Source organism: Arachis ipaensis, chromosome B07 (assembly GCF_000816755.2).
Source record: "Arachis ipaensis cultivar K30076 chromosome B07, Araip1.1, whole genome shotgun sequence".
Classification (NCBI taxonomy): domain Eukaryota; kingdom Viridiplantae; phylum Streptophyta; class Magnoliopsida; order Fabales; family Fabaceae; genus Arachis; species Arachis ipaensis.
In genome coordinates, this window is record NC_029791.2 from 36124330 (window position 1) to 36142524 (window position 18195).

Here is an 18195-nt window from a genome sequence, read left to right on the forward strand (position 1 = left end):
AGAAAATAAATATTTAGTCTGATTTTTTTAAATTAAAGATTTAGTTAAGAATGAAAATTTAAATTATACAGTTTAAATTTTTATAAAAATAAATATGAATTATTTTATTAAAACAGTTCTTATTTTATTATTTTTTTAGTAAGTATATTTTCAATAAAATTTAATTTCTTAATTTAAAATAAGATAATTATATAATTTAATAAAATTTAGTATTTTAATTTAAAATTTATTTTATTAAAAAAAAGAATTTTCTTTCTTTTTAAAAAAGAGTATAATTTATTAAAAGTTTGCCTAAGAAAAAGTTACGAAAGTAAAGATAATAACATAAAAATTGAAAATTTTAAAAAAATTTAAATGATTTATTTTTAATATTTTAAAATAAAAAATAAATTTAACTCTAAAATGAATTCTAATTCCCAACATCGTAACCAATCTTAAAGTATATCTATGTATCTACGTTGGAATACTAGAAAAACCTAGGTGCCAACTCAAGGTAAAAGCAACAAATTTTTTAATTTTTTAGTAGAAATGACTCCTCCGCCTCAGTTCTCACTGCCTATATAACACACTTTTCTCCCCCTTTACCAGCACACACACATCCGTGTGGAAAGAAAACGAGTAAAATTTCCTGAGACTCGCACCCAACACAGCAAATACCACACCGCGATTCTCAATCCTTCTCTCTTTGTTGGGGTTTCGTTTCGCTTCGTAGTTTCTCTCGCGTCTTCTTCTCTTCTTTTCTCTTCGCACTTCGGATGTGTATTCACACATCCCCCTTTTCTCTCATCTCTCTCAGGTACCTCTTACCTTTTATTTTCTTCCTTTAATTTTCTGTTTACACAATATTCCAATCTCCAACAGGTATATGTATTTTAATTGATATCACAAGTTTGATCGGTTTCTTTTTTTTCAATTTCGTTTTGCTTTCGTTAATAAGTTGTTTTAGTTATGAATTTCTGATTAGGGTATTTGCTTTCTGGAACCGGTTTATGTTAATCTATCTAATCTATTTTACAAAGCTTTGGATTTTAGCTGTTAATAATCTGATTATTTGTTTTGTTAATTTTAATTTAATTTGATTTTTTTTTTCAGGCAGTGTAGTTCAGAGTAGAGTTGAGGTGAGATGACAACCCTAAGATCCAGTTGGCCGTCGAGGCTGCGGCAACTGCTCTCTGCCGAGGGCGCCATTGGCCCCTCCGTGAAGTTGGACTCTGAGCCTGTGAGTCTCTCTTTCTCAAAACGCACCGTTTCGTGTTTTCGTGATTAGGGTTTAACGTGATCACTTTATTAACTGCTGGGTAATTTGTAATTAATTGTAAACCCCAATTAAGGTTTTTCTTTCCCCTCCTTTTGTGTGTCTAGATGTCTTTCAGTTGTTTTCTTTATTTGTGTTTAACTGTTGGAGGACTCTTTTGTTAAGAGGTCTTAGAATATGTTGTTATTTGCGTTCTCTTGTTATTTGCATTTGACAAAAGTACTTGTCTGTTGTCACCCTGAAAATTCTCATGCCCTTCATTTCTTTCTTCTTCTCTGGTAATTTTTTTTTTTAATTTTATTTTAAAGCAAGGTTCCTGAGTGCTTTGCTTGTGATGTTAAATAAATGAATATGCGGCATCATGGTAATTGACATGGCCAGTAAAAATAATGAATCATTTGGATTATCTTTGGGGGAAAATGTGGCTTGCTTGTTCAGGAATAAATTGACTTGTTCTTTCCTTTGGTGAGAAGGCAAGGTTTGTAGCTTCTTCAAAAATGCTATTTCATTTTGATGAAGATACATATTTATAATTGACAATGGTTTATACAATTGCCAAAATGATTTACTGGCTTGTCATGAGATTGGCAGCCGGGAAACGCTGCTTTGTCAAATCAAGCATGTGGTTTAGTTTGTTGATTGTAGCACTAGCCATTTCTTGTAGTGTATATTTTTGTGGTGTTTGGTACAACAAATTGAGTTACCTGAGTTTGGTCACAGATTGACTGAATTGACTGAATGAGGGTTAACCTGAACTAATTACCAATGCTTCGTATATATTATTTTGGGGTGTATTTAACATTTCAAAAATTTGAATTGTTTTTGCTTATTCCATAACATTGTACTAGTGTACTACTGTACTAGTGGGATTAATAGGCATGTTTTGTGTCTATTAATTCACTATTTTATTAAATTAATTAAATGTGTGCAACAATAAAAAATATGGGATCAGTTGATATGGTAAGGATTTTGTTCTCTTGTTAACAGTTCTTAGGAATAGCAAAATGTGTTCTATGAATACATATATGAATAAGGATATCTTTTGGGGGGAAAAAAGAATTTGTGCACCAAAACTCTCAATTCTCATTTTAGTAGACTAGTGTATTAATAGGCACATGTGCTTTTTCGTCCACCGTTTTATTTATTAAATATGTATAATATTAATAAATGTGAGATTGGTCAACATGAATCCTGCACTCTAGCTAAGAGGTCTTGGGTTCAATTTTTAGAAATAAAAAATATATTAAAAATATATATTTTATGGATATACATGATGAAGGATATTTTATGAACAAAAATTGTGCACCAAACCTCACCCCAATCCCCATTATATATAGTAGATAGTAGATATAGTATAACTATGAGGTAATTACTATACAAAGCAGATAACTGAAGCATAGTAGCTTCCATTTCTTATGGTTAGTGAAAGCTGGTGTACTGTAAATTACAATATTGGAAAAATTAATTGTAATAAATGGTGATTTTATAAGTATGTTTCCTTGAAATTCAATTAGGATCCATTTTATTTCTGGAATTTACCAGCTGCCAATTTTATTAGCTATTCGCTAGTGACAGTGTAATCATTATATGATCTTTGCCTTATGGTAACGACTTTCTTAAACATATACTTTCATTATTGTTAGTAATTAATCATTGATACTGCTTCGGCTTTGATGTATTATTTCTTTTGCCACAAATTGGCAATCATAGAATGGTTGAATACTATTGATTAGGCTCAGCTGTCCTTATTTTCATGAGTGTCTTTTAAATCGATGAATATGAAATGCATTTCTCTGTTTTATGTATGTGCATCTCATGCATTTTAGGGTATTATTTCATGTTATATACTTTGAATCTTAGATTTTGGTAACAGTTGTCACAGTATGTATTGTATAATGTAAGATGTAGAGAGATGCAAACTTTTAATGAAATGCATTTTGTCATATATGTGTTCATAGAAAACAATTTGCTATTCCTACTTCCTACAAAATACGGTAAAACCATACTTGTACTAAATTTTTATTAAAGAAAAAGAAAAATGTTTCGTAAATGACGTTCATTATTTAGAGTAAAGAGAACTGTAGCATAATGAGGCGGAGAAAATAAAAGGAGGGAGTTGAGAGTTGTTTACTTCTCTTATTGCATGCACTTTTTTTAGTGGCAGTGTCTGTTTTTAGTGACAAGGTATTTAGGTGGTCCATTTAAATTTTGGTGCTCTATTTGCATGTGTGTGAAAAATTGTTGATAGGGTTTTGGTATGTGATGAGTTATTTATTTATTTATTCTTTTAATTAAAATAGAAGTTTGTCAATACTGTTGTTCCTTTGTCAAAATTGATTATAACAGACAACATACATACATGAATAAGTATGTTTAGATTTGCTTGCATTCTTGGATGGATTCGGGTGCATATTCATAGTTGGAATGACATGTATAACTCTATGCATACACGTGTTGTCATTTTTATCCTTACCCATGTAACATCATCTAAAGTTGTGATTGATTGGTTTCAGCCCCCAAAGGTAAAAGCATTCATTGACAAGGTCATCCAATGCCCATTACAAGATATAGCTATACCGCTCTCAGGTTTTCGGTGGGAGTACAACAAGGTAATCCTGGAATAGCTTTGCTGCATTAACTATGTTTTGTTCTTGTCCCCTTTTCTTCCAATCTCTTATATATATGCTGTTTTTCATCCAGGGGAACTTTCATCATTGGAGACCGATGCTACTTCATTTTGATACATACTTCAAGACATATTTGTCATGTAGAAATGACCTGACGCTGTCAGGTAATCTAGAAGATGACAGCGCATTACCAAAACATGCAATTCTGCAAATATTACGCGTAATGCAGATAATTCTAGAGAATTGTCCAAACAAGAGTTCATTTGATGGTTTAGAGGTTAGTTGCAGAAATTATGCCTGTATCTGTTTTTAATTAAATATATTCTCATTGTTTCCTTCCCCTGTCTCATAGTGTAGTGGTTCATACTTTATCAGAAAAATTTGCCCTTCTAAAATCTAATATTTTCTCTTTTCTCTTTCAGCATTTCAAGCTTTTACTAGCATCAACAGATCCTGAGATTCTTATTGCTGCGTTAGAAACTCTTTCTGCTTTTGTAAAAATAAATCCCTCGAAGCTGCATGGAAGTGCAAAGATGGTTGGCTGTGGTTCGGTGAACAGCTATCTATTGTCCCTAGCACAGGGATGGGGAAGCAAGGAGGAGGGCCTGGGGTTGTACTCTTGTGTTACGGCAAATGAGAAAGCTCAAGATGAGGCACTGTCCTTGTTTCCTTCTGATGTGGAGAGTGGCTCTAACCAAGCCAATTACCGCATAGGTTCTACACTTTATTTTGAATTGCATGGACCCAGTGTTCCAAGCAAGGAAGACAGTGAAGATCCATCTCCCCCTGCATTGAGAGTTATACACAAGCCAGATTTACACTTGTGCAAAGAAGATGATTTATCTCTGATGAAGCAACACATTGAACAATATAATGTTCCTGCAGAGCTTAGATTTTCATTGCTCACTAGAATTAGATATGCTCGGGCTTTTCGATCTCCTAGAATATGCAGGCTTTACAGCAGGATCTGCCTACTGTCTTTCATTGTGTTAGTTCAATCTGGAGATGCTCATGATGAGCTTGTGTCCTTTTTTGCTAATGAACCAGAATATACAAATGAATTGATCAGAATTGTACGATCTGAGGAAACTATATCTGGATCTATTAGAACACTTGCAATGCTTGCGTTAGGAGCTCAGTTAGCTGCCTATACATCATCACATGAACGAGCTCGGATTCTCAGTGGATCTAGTATCAGTTTTGCTGGTGGGAACAGAATGATACTGCTGAATGTGCTCCAGAGGGCTATTTTGCAATTGAAGAGTTCTAATGATCCATCTTCCCTTGCCTTTGTTGAGGCACTTCTCCAATTCTATCTTCTACATGTTGTTTCAACCTCAACTTCTGGGAGTAATGTTAGGGGTTCAGGCATGGTACCTACTTTCTTGCCTTTGCTGGAGGATTCTGATCCCTCACATATTCATCTAGTCTGTTTTGCTGTGAAAACCCTTCAGAAGCTTATGGATTATAGTGGCTCAGCTGTATCTTTGTTTAAAGAGTTGGGTGGTATTGAGTTATTGGCTCAAAGATTACAGAAGGAGGTACAGAGGGTCATTGGTTTGGTTGGAGAAAATGGTGATGATATGATGCTCACTGGTGAAAGCTCCAGACATAACGCTGATCAATTGTATGCCCAGAAACGGCTCATAAAGGTCTCCCTCAAGGCACTTGGTTCTGCAACATATGCACCTGTGAACTCTACTAGATCCCAACATTCTCAGGACAGCTCACTACCTGCAACTCTGGTTTTGATATTTGGGAATGTAGATAAGTTTGGGGGTGACATTTATTATTCAGCTGTAACTGTTATGAGCGAAATAATACACAAAGATCCAACATGTTTTTCTGCTCTTCATGAAATGGGTCTACCTGATGCATTTTTGTCATCAATTAGATCTGGAATACTTCCTTCATCAAAGGCTTTGACATGCATCCCAAATGGTCTTGGGGCCATTTGTCTTAATGCTAAAGGATTAGAAGCTGCGAGAGAATCTTCATCTTTGCGATTCCTTGTTGACATTTTCACTAGTAAAAAGTATGTCTTGGCCATGAATGAGGCTATTGTTCCGCTGGCAAATTCTATTGAGGAACTTCTCCGTCATGTATCTTCATTGAGAAGTGCTGGTGTTGACATTATCATTGAAATCATTCATAAGATTGCATCACTTGGAGAGGGAAATGGTGCAGGACCTTCAAGAAAAGCTAATGATGATACTGCAATGGAGACGGATTCAGAAGCCAAAGAAAATGAAGGCCATTGTTGCCTTGTTGGCACAGAAGAAGATTCAGCCGCTGAAGGAATAAGTGATGAGCAGTTTATTCAGCTGTGTGTTTTTCATTTGATGGTACTGGTTCACAGGACTATGGAAAATTCTGAAACATGCCGGTTATTTGTGGAAAAATCAGGAATTGATGCTCTATTGAAGTTGTTATTGCGACCCACCATTGCACAATCTTCAGATGGCATGTCTATTGCTTTACATAGCACCATGGTTTTTAAGGGGTTTGCTCAACATCATTCTTCTCCTCTTGCACGTGCCTTTTGTTCCTCCCTTAGAGAACACATGAAGAAAGCACTAGCTGGGTTTGGTGCAGCTTCTGAACCTTTGTTGCTGGATCCAAGGATAACACCCGATAATGGCATCTTTTCCTCACTCTTCCTTGTTGAGTTTCTTCTCTTTCTTGCTGCATCAAAAGACAATCGTTGGGTGACTGCATTGCTTACTGAATTCGGAAATGGAAGTAAGGATGTTCTGGAAGATATTGGACATGTGCACCGTGAAGTTCTGTGGCAAATTGCCCTGCTTGAGAATACAAAGACTGAGACTGAGGAAGATGGTGCTTGTTCTTCTGGGTCACAACAAACAGAGGCAGATGCAAATGAAACTGAAGAGCAACGATTCAATTCTTTCAGACAGTTTCTTGATCCATTACTGAGAAGGAGGACATCAGGATGGAGTATTGAATCCCAATTTTTTGACCTCATAAACCTGTATCGAGATTTGGGTCGTTCCCCTGGTTCTCAACACAGATCAATTTCTGTTGGGCCTTCAAGCATGCGGTCAACTTCTTCTAATCAGTTGCATCATTCAGATGATAATTCTGGGACTACTAACAAGAAGGAATCTGACAAGCAGAGGCCATATTATAACACCTGTTGTGACATGGTTAAATCACTTTCATTTCATATTACCCATTTGTTCCAGGAGCTAGGAAAAGTAATGCTGCTACCTTCGCGTCGACGTGATGATATTGTGAGTGTAAGCCCAGCTTCAAAGTCAGTGGCTTCTACTTTTGCATCTATTGCTCTCGATCACATGAATTTTGGTGGCCATGGAAATATTTCGGGAACCGAAGCCTCCATATCTACCAAGTGTCGGTATTTGGGGAAAGTGATAGAATTTTTGGATACTTTTCTGATGGAGAGGCCTGAATCATGCAATCCTGTTCTTCTGAATTGCTTGTATGGACGCGGAGTTATTCAATCTGTGTTGACCACATTTGAAGCTACCAGTCAGCTGCTTTTTACAGTTAATAGGACCCCTGCCTCGCCTATGGATACTGATGATGCAAATGCAAAGCAAGATGACAAGGAAGACACTGATAATTCGTGGATTTATGGTTCTTTAGCAAGTTATGGTAAATTGATGGACCATCTTGTGACCTCCTCTTATGTATTATCATCCTTCACAAAGCATTTGCTTGCACAGCCTCTTACAAATGGTGATGCACCTTTCCCACGTGATGCTGAGACTTTTGTTAAGGTCCTCCAGTCAACAGTGTTAAAGACCGTGCTTCCTGTTTGGACTCATCCCCAGTTTGTCGATTGTAGTCATGAATTTATTGCAACCATTATCTCTATCATTCGGCATGTATATTCAGGCGTTGAAGTAAAAAATGTAAATAACAGTGGGAGTGCTCGTGTTACCGGACCGCCTCCTAATGAAGCAACCATTTCAACCATTGTGGAGATGGGCTTTTCTAGATCTAGAGCTGAGGAAGCTTTGAGGCAAGTTGGGTCAAATAGTGTGGAGTTGGCTATGGAGTGGTTGTTCACCCATCAGGAGGAGACACAAGAAGATGATGAACTTGCCCGTGCACTTGCCATGTCCCTTGGAAACTCGGAATCCGAAACAAAGGATGCTGCAGGACATGACAATTCTCAACAGCTTGAGGAAGAGACTGTCCAACTTCCTCCTGTTGATGAGTTATTGTCTACTTGTGCAAAACTGCTTTTGAAGGAGCCGCTTGCTTTTCCTGTTCGTGACTTGTTTGTCATGATATGTTCTCAGGATGATGGTAAATCTAGATCTGATGTCATCACTTTTATTGTTGACCGGATCAAGGAATGTGGCTTGGTTTCTAGTAACGGAAATAACACCATGCTGGCAGCTCTTTTTCATGTTCTTGCTTTAATTCTTAATGAAGATGCTGTGGCTCGGGAAGCTGCTTCGAAGAGTGGTTTGATAAAAATTGCCTCAGATTTACTCTGCCAGTGGGAATCTAGTCTTGACAGTACGGACAAAAAGCAGGTGCCAAAATGGGTTACAGCTGGTTTTCTAGCATTAGACAGGTTGTTGCAACTGGATCAGAAGTTGAATTCTGACATTACTGAGCAGTTGAAGAAGGATGCTGTGAATAACCAGCAGACATCACTTACCATCGATGAAGATAGGCAAAACAAGTTGCAGTCTGCATTGGGACTCTCTACAAAGTATGCAGATATAAATGAGCAGAAGAGACTTGTTGAGGTTGCTTGCAGTTGTATGAAGAACCAACTTCCCTCAGACACCATGCATTCCGTTCTACTGCTTTGTTCCAATCTTACAAGGAATCATTCTGTAGCTCTTACCTTTTTAGATGCTGGTGGTTTAAGTTTACTTCTTTCTCTGCCAACAAGTAGCCTCTTCCCTGGATTTGATAATGTTGCTGCTAGTATTGTGCGCCATGTACTTGAGGATCCCCAAACACTTCAGCAAGCAATGGAATCTGAGATAAAACATAGTCTTGTAGTTGCATCTAACCGGCATCCAAATGGAAGGGCCAATCCTCGCAATTTCCTTTCAAACTTATCTTCTGTAATTTCCCGAGACCCAGCAATTTTCATGCAAGCTGCAAAATCTGTGTGCCAAGTGGAAATGGTAGGTGAAAGACCGTATGTTGTTCTGTTGAAGGATCGGGATAAAGACAAAATTAAGGAGAAAGAAAAAGAGAAGGATAAATCATTGGAAAAAGACAAAGTGCAGAATAGTGATGGGAAGGTTGGTTTGGGATATTCAAACACAGCAGCTTCTGGCCATGGCAAAATTCATGACTCCAATTCTAAGAGTGTAAAAAGTCATAAAAAGCCTCCTCAAAGTTTTATTAATGTGGTAGAACAACTTCTTGATTCTGTATGCACTTTTGTTCCTCCGAGAAAGGATGACATTGCCCCAAATGTACATCTTGTGCCTTCAACCTCAAGTGACATGGACATCGATGTCTCTACAGGCAAGGGAAAAGGAAAAGCTGTTGCTACCATATCTGAGGCGAATGAAACCAGTAGTCAGGAAGCTTCTGCATCACTTGCTAAAGTTGTCTTTATTCTGAAGCTTTTAACAGAGATATTATTGATGTATTCATCATCTGTTCATGTTCTACTTCGACGGGATGCTGAGATGAGCACCATTAGGGGCAGTTATCAAAAGAGTCCTGCTGGTTTAAGCATCGGTGGAATATTCCATCATATTCTTCACAATTTTCTTCCACACTCTCGAAATTCCAAGAAGGATAATAAAGTTGATGGTGATTGGAGACAGAAACTGGCCACCAGGGCAAACCAGTTTTTGGTGGCTGCCTGTGCTCGTTCTGCAGAGGCAAGAAAGAGGGTATTTAGTGAGATTAGTTGTATCATCAACGAATTTGTTGAGTCATGTAATGGTGTTAAGCCACCAGGCAATGAAATTCAGGTTTTTATGGATCTACTTAATGATGTTTTGGCTTCTCGAACACCTTCTGGTTCATGCATCTCAGCGGAGGCCTCTGCCACTTTTATTGATGCTGGTCTAGTTAAGTCACTCACTCGAACTCTTCAAGTTTTGGACTTGGACCATGCTGATTCATCCAAAGTTGCCACTGGCATTATTAAAGCTCTTGAGTTGGTCTCCAAGGAACATGTACAGTCAGTTGATTCTAATACGGGGAAGGGTGATGGTACTACAAAACCTTCTGATCTTAATCAACCTGGAAGAGAGGATAATACTGGTGAGATGCCTCAGTCCATGGAAATGACATCTCAAGCCAATAGTGATTCCCTTCAAGGATGTGACCGTGGGTCTTACAATGCAATTCAGTCTTATGGTGGGTCTGAAGCTGTTACTGATGATATGGAACATGATCAAGATCTTGACGAAAGCTATGCTCCTACTAATGAGGATGATTACATGCATGACAATGCTGAAGATGCAAGAGGTCTTGAGAATGGATTGGAAAATGCAGGGTTACGATTTGAAACTCAAACTCATGGTCAAGAAAATATTGATGAAGATGATGAGGATGATGAAATGTCTGGAGATGATGGTGAGGATGCAGATGAAGATGAGGAAGATGATGAGGAACATAACGATATGGAAGATGAAGTACATCACTTGCCACATCCTGATACAGACCAAGATGATCATGAGATTGACGATGATGAGTTTGATGATGAAGTGATGGAGGAGGAGGATGAAGAGGATGAGGAAGATGAGGATGGTGTTATACTGCGACTTGATGAGAGTATTAATGGAATTAATGTTTTTGATCATATTGAAGTATTTGGCAGGGAGAATAATTTTCCAAATGAAGCTTTTCATGTGATGCCAGTTGAAGTTTTCGGATCTAGACGGGGAAGGACAACTTCAATTTACAGTCTTTTGGGTAGAACTGGTGATGCTGGAACGCCTTCTCGCCATCCGCTTTTAGTTGAACATACTGCATTCCATCCATCGACAGGGCAATCAGGTTGATTTATTCATAAATCTATTATTAAGAACTAGTTAATTTTCTGTTTGTGTGTATTTATATTCCAGTAGCTATTTTTACTTTGTTCATACTATGTTCCGTAAAAGAGGCTTTTGATGTTTTAAAATAACACCTTAGATTGTTTGGTATTTTGTTAAAACTTACAGATAATTTAATGGAGAACAACTCAACAGGGTTGGATAATATATTTCGATCACTGAGGAGTGGCCGCAATGGACAGCGGTTGAACTTGTGGACTGACGGTAACCAGCAGAGTGGTGGTTCAAGTACTGGGGTTGTTCCACCTGGCCTTGAGGATTTGCTTGTCTCTCAATTAAGGCGTCCTAGCCCTGAAAAGTCATCCAATAAGAACAGAACTGAAGGAGGAGGTGCTCCTAGTAAAGTTGAAGTCAGCCATGCACAAGATTCAGGAGGTGCACCAACAAATGTCCCTGTTGAAAGTAATGCAATTCAGGAAGTTGTTACTTTAGCTCCTTCAACAAATGATGACAGCAGCAATGCTGATACCAGACCTGTAGGAACTGCATCTCAGCAAGAAAATGCATCTGGCACTCAGTCACAAGCAGTTGAGATGCAATTTGAGCATAATGAGGGACCTGTGAGGGATGTTGAAGCTGGGAGCCAAGAGAGTAGTGGTAGTGGGGCAACTTTTGGTGAAAGCCTTCGCAGTCTAGATGTTGAGATTGGAAGTGCTGATGGCCATGACGATGGTGGAGAAAGGCAGGTTTCTGCTGATCGAATAGTTGGAGATTCACAGGTTGTGCGCACAAGAAGAGCAAATATGCCTTTGAGTCATTCATCTCCTGCAGGTGGTAGAGATGCATCCCTTCATAGTGTTACTGAAGTCTCTGAAAATTCTAGTCGAGATGCAGACCAAGAAGGTCCATCATCAGAGCAGCAGGTCAATAGTGATGCTGGCTCAGGTGCAATAGATCCTGCTTTTCTGGATGCTCTTCCCGAGGAGCTGCGCGCTGAAGTCCTATCAGCTCAGCAAGGTCAAGTGGCACAAACATCAAATCCTGAGCCTCAAAACAATGGGGATATCGATCCAGAGTTTCTTGCAGCTCTTCCTGCAGATATTCGAGCAGAGGTTCTAGCTCAACAGCAAGCACAGAGGATGCATCAATCTCAGGAATTGGAAGGCCAACCTGTAGAAATGGACACGGTCTCGATAATTGCAACATTCCCTTCTGATTTACGAGAAGAGGCAAGTTCATTTATCAACCTCTTTATATATAAGTGAGGTTGTTTCTAAAATTTTCTTGTGTTTTCTTCAGGTTCTGTTAACTTCTCCTGATACTATTCTTGCCAATCTTACACCTGCTCTTGTTGCGGAGGCAAATATGTTGCGTGAGAGGTACGCACACCGTTATAGTCGTACCCTGTTTGGCATGTATCCAAGAAGTCGTAGAGGTGAGACTTCTAGACGTGAAGGTATTGGCTCTGGTCCGGACGGCGTTGGTGGAAACACCTCATCACGCCGGTCCAGTGGTGCTAAGGTTGTTGAAGCTGATGGAGTACCACTAGTTGATACGGAAGCTTTGCATGCCATGATTCGTTTGTTCCGTATAGTCCAGGTATTAATGTTTGATAGGAAGATACCCCTCAAAGCATTCCTTCTTAATTGCCTCATGCGTAACATGTTTTGACTTTTGCAGCCACTCTATAAAGGTCAACTACAGAAGCTTCTTTTAAATCTTTGTGCCCATTGCGAAACAAGAACCTCTCTTGTCCAAATTCTGATGGACATTCTAATGCTTGATGTTAAGAGGCCTGCTAATTATTTTAGTGCCGTTGAGCCACCATATAGATTATATGGTTGTCATAGCAATGTAATGTACTCTCGTCCTCAATCTTTTGATGGTAAGAATGCTTGATAATCTTGTTAGTAGTTGCTTCTTTTTAGTAATATCCATTATTTTCATCCTGTAACAGTCATTTCTTGTGGGTGCTCATTATTATGAATCTTTCTAATTAAGCTGTAACTGAAACAATTTTCATGTTGCCAATACATCTATTCTGAACATTTTTCATAGTTAATGCATCTAATGATGTCTTCAATATTGTTTGGTTTCATAGGAGTTCCCCCATTGCTGTCTCGGCGAATACTTGAAACACTCACTCATCTTGCTCGAAATCATCCATATGTGGCAAAAAGTTTGCTTCAGCTACGGCTGCCTTATCCTGCAATTAAAGAACAAGATAATGCAAGTGACGCACGTGGGAAGGCTGTGATGGTTGTGGAAGATGTAGATAAAAGTAATGAAGGTTACGTATCTATTGCAATGCTTTTGCGTCTCTTGAACCAACCACTTTATTTAAGGAGTATAGCTCACCTTGAGCAGGTGATGTTTTTTTGCTATATTTGACACTCAATTCAGTCTCATGCTCCTGTTGACAATGCTGACATGATTTGCTGTGTTCTCAGCTGTTACGTTTACTGGATGTTATCGTTGATAGTGCTGGAGGCAAGCCGAGTTCAACTGACAAATCCCTGATCCCTACATCCAAGCTTCCTGCAGCTCCACAGATTTCTGCAGTAGAGACAGATGTAAATACTGATTCTGGTGTTATGTCCTCAGGGGTTGATGCATCCAATAAAGTTGAAGATTCTGCCAAACCCACTACTTCCAGTAATAGTGCAGAAAGTGAGTCCCAGAGAGTATTGAGTAATCTGCCACAAGAAGAACTCCGGCTACTGTGCTCATTGCTTGCACAAGAAGGGTATATTTATGCACCTAATGTTCTTTCTGTGTCATTTCTACTCCAGGGGTCTTGTCAGTATGCTTAGGTTTTGTGTACCTAGTATCATCACACTCACTGGGAGATCCCAGCTTAGGTCAAGGTGTAGGGGTGATGAAATATCCTGCTCTCATCTAATTTTTTAATCCACTTAGTTTTGTAGGTCGTCTTGTGCATACCTTTGTAGCAATGATGCAGTTCATACCAGTCATCACTTGACCAGATTAATTTCTTGTTATTGTGTAACATTTTGATTGATGAACTAAGATATTTTATCTATTTCTCCCAGGTTGTCGGATAATGCATACACATCAGTTGCTGATGTAATGAAGAAATTGGTGGCGATTGCTCCTACTCACTGTCAGCTATTTGTCACGCAGCTGTCAGAAGCAGTTAAAAAGTTGACTTCATCCGCAATGGACGAACTACGTCTATTCAGTGAAGCATTGAAAGCTCTTCTTAGTACATCTTCTTCTGATGGAGCTGCTATTTTGAGAGTTCTGCAAGCCTTGAGTTCCCTTGTAACTTCGTTGACTGAGAAAGAGATTGATAGGGTTTCATCCTCTGCCCTTTCTGAGGTTTGGGAGATTAATTCAGCATTAGAGCCTTTATGGCAAGAGCTAAGCTGTTGTATAAGCAAGATAGAATCATACTCAGATTCTGCATCCGACTTTTTCACCCCTTCTAGACCATCCGTGTCTAAACCATCTGGTGTGATGCCTCCGCTTCCTGCGGGCTCTCAAAATATCTTGCCTTACATAGAATCTTTCTTTGTTGTTTGTGAGAAGTTGCATCCTGCACAGCCTGATGCCGGTAATGACTCAACGATTCCGGTTATTTCTGATGTTGAGTATGCTAGCACATCTGCCACGCAGCAGAAGGCATCTGGGCCAGCTGTGAAAGCAGATGAGAAACATGCAGCTTTTGTCAGGTTCTCAGAAAAGCATAGGAAACTACTAAATGCTTTTATAAGGCAAAATCCTGGCTTACTTGAAAAATCTTTCTCGCTCATGCTGAAGGTACCAAGATTTATCGATTTTGACAACAAACGGTCCCATTTCCGATCAAAGATTAAGCATCAGCATGACCACCACAGTCCTTTAAGAATTTCAGTAAGAAGGGCATATGTTCTAGAAGATTCTTATAACCAGCTTCGCATGCGGTCGACTCATGATTTAAAGGGAAGATTGACTGTTCATTTCCAAGGAGAGGAAGGCATTGATGCCGGTGGGCTTACAAGGGAATGGTATCAATTGTTGTCCAGAGTTATTTTTGACAGAGGAGCATTGCTTTTCACCACAGTGGGCAATGAATCAACATTTCAGCCAAACCCAAACTCTGTTTACCAAACAGAACATTTATCTTATTTCAAATTCGTTGGCAGGGTGGTTAGTATTTCTTCAAGTGCATATTGACTTCCCTTTGATGCAAGTCATCCTATCCTTTCTTACTCCATTCTGCCTTATCCAGGTTGGAAAAGCATTATTTGATGGCCAGCTCTTGGATGTGCATTTTACTCGGTCATTCTACAAGCACATGCTTGGTGTCAAAGTTACATATCATGATATTGAAGCCATTGATCCCGACTATTTCAAAAATTTGAAATGGATGCTTGAGGCGAGTTTATTATTATTGTTCACATCAATGTTCTCACCGATGTCAGTCATTGTGAATGTCTCTGACAAATATCTTGTGTTTGTGATCTGATTGCAGAATTATATCAGCGATGATCTGGATCTTACTTTCAGCATTGATGCTGATGAAGAAAAATTGATCTTGTATGAACGGACACAGGTATTTTCTTTTCTTTTAAACTTTTTTGAGATGGTGCATTGGATTGGGAGTTATTCTAATCATGATGAACATGACTAGGTGAGTGACTATGAGTTGATTCCTGGTGGACGGAATATCAAAGTTACTGAGGAGAACAAGCATCAATATGTTGATCTGGTTGCTGAGCATCGATTGACAACTGCTATTCGACCTCAAATAAATGCTTTTTTGGAAGGATTTTATGAATTAATTCCCAAGGAGTTGATATCTATATTCAATGACAAAGAGCTGGAATTATTGATCAGTGGACTTCCTGATATTGACTGTGAGTCTTACCACCTTTCTTGCTGTCATTATCTTCTTTTTTATTTATTTATTTATTATTTTGCAACCAAGATCACAACACTGTCTACCTTGACAAGTCTTTAAATTCTGGAATGGGAAGATTTACAATCAGTTTGACATTTTATTTCAGTGGATGACTTGAGAGCAAATACAGAATATTCTGGATATAGTGCTGGATCACCAGTTATCCAATGGTTTTGGGAAGTTGTTCAAGGTTTCAGCAAAGAAGACAAGGCTAGACTTTTGCAGTTTGTAACTGGCACATCCAAGGTATATTTATTTCAGGATAATTGGATGATTGATTATTGAAGGGAAAATTTAACAAATAGTTTTGCTTTTTATTTCAGTGGATGACTTGAGAGCCAACACAGACTATTCTGGCTATAGTGCTGCATCGCCAATTATCCAATGGTTTTGGGAGGTTGTTCAAGGTTTCAGCAAGGAAGACAAGGCTAGGCTGTTGCAGTTTGTGACAGGAACATCCAAGGTATGTTGCTACCAGAGGTTTGAAGCCACTGAGATGTTAATTAAATTTTAGAGGAGAATTCTAGCTAGTAGCTACATTCTGTTAAGCTTAGTTCATGATTTAAGATTTTTTTCCCCCCACTACATTTTTGTTGAGAGTAGTTCTTACATAATTTGTAACTGCAGTAGAGTATCTGTCATCCTTTAGAAATCCCGATTGTGTGGGGAACAAGGCCATTTTGGTCCGGTGAATTTAAGCTGGTCAAATATTCATTTCCTTTTGGTTGTGTCCTAGTCTATGACAAGTAAATGATTTTTGCAGTAGTTTTGGAATCTCATTTTAGCTACCAATGGTTCAGGTGCCTTTGGAAGGCTTCAGCGCTCTCCAAGGAATATCAGGCTCTCAGAAGTTTCAAATACACAAAGCATATGGAAGCCCAGATCACCTACCTTCTGCTCACACATGGTAAATCTTTTCCCCCTATCTATGTTAACTGCTATTTTTGAAGTTAAATGCCATACTCTTTCACTTGATTGATCATTATCTGTGAGTTCAAGTAACGCGTATACTTTCTTGGTGCAGTTTTAATCAACTAGATCTGCCAGAGTATCCATCTAAAGAACATTTGGAAGAGAGGTTATTGCTTGCGATACATGAAGCAAATGAGGGATTTGGATTTGGTTAAGTTTTTCTCTTGGGGTATTGATTGGGGAGAAAATACTGTGTATTACATTTTAGGTTAGGAACTCTATTAAATAGAATTGAGTGGTACAGGGGGTTGACATTTTTTTTTCTTTTTGAAAGTTCACAACATGTTAATATGCTGTACAGTCGTATATTTTCAATGGAAATTCCTTTTGGTAGTTTTCAAAGTACATACGGTTTCTTCCGCAGTTACTAAATTAGTTATCACTTAGCAATTTCGATCCAAAGCAACAATGATGAAGAATGAATATTACAGGTGATTGGTATTATGTTGCGATCTTCATGCGTGTTGCATAATGAATAGTACCATTTGGGCAAGACCTTGCGCCGACAATCTTTCAATAAGCCGGAATTTTGGATTGGATTGCAAAATCTTAACTACAAAGATACTAAACTATGATAGATTCTACAGTGGACTAATATAGACGTAGAATATAAACTAAGATATAACGAAAGAAAGCTTCATGAGTTCTTTTAAAACAAGTTTTAATTATATACTCTTGAAATTATCTAAACTAATTTCAGAAATTATTTTTTCTGGCCATTGTCAGTGGTTAAAAAATGTTAATTGAGTTCAGAATGTGTTATAGTCAAGTATATTGACATTCAGAAATGCTAGGCGTCCATGCATATTTCGAACCAAGTTTTTAACCAAATGCGACATAGGTGGGCACGTTTCTTCTTCTTTTATTATTGTTATCATCGTCATCATCTTCTTTTGCGCTTTCTTTTTTTAATGTCCTCATCTTTTGTTAATGTTCAATTTCTTCTCTTTTTTTCCTTCGTCATTTTCTTTTATTATTATCATCATCGTCTTCGTCTTGTTGATATTGTTAAATTTTTTTTCTTTTTTTCCCTCTTCATCCTCTATTATTATTATTATCATCATCGTCTTCGTCGTTTTCATTTTCTCTTAACCAATAAAATATGCATAGCACCTAAATAATAAAATACATTCGCAGTATTTATATACTATACTAATTATGAAATACGGACAACGCATAATTTTTTTTGTATAATACAAAAATTCAAGTGCATAGCACAAATTTTGATGTGCAGCACAAATTTTTAGAAAACTACATACCCAAAATATTGACTCACCTAATTAATAAAATATATTCGCAGAAAAAATTGTATACTATGTGCAAAATTTGTGTACTATGTACAAAAATCTATATATTATACCAATGAAATACGTAGAATACATGAATTTTGGTGTACAGTACAAAAATTTTGGTGTATAGTATAGAAACAACAAATTTTTGGAAGACTAGATACTC

At 37.9% G+C, this 18195-nt stretch overlaps 1 protein-coding gene across 2 annotated transcripts; it reads left to right on the top strand.

Annotated features, from left to right (window-relative positions):
* Positions 4888-17085, top strand: LOC107608336 (E3 ubiquitin-protein ligase UPL1; the record flags this gene model as incomplete). Of its 2 annotated transcripts, none has more annotated exon segments than XM_021107634.1 (13): positions 4888-10863; positions 11031-12091; positions 12162-12461; positions 12543-12747; positions 12964-13229; positions 13313-13608; positions 13916-15014; positions 15097-15243; positions 15340-15420; positions 15499-15724; positions 16092-16231; positions 16569-16675; positions 16793-17085. In XM_021107634.1, coding segments are annotated over 13 exon segments (9894 nt in total). In that variant the 3' UTR covers positions 16896-17085.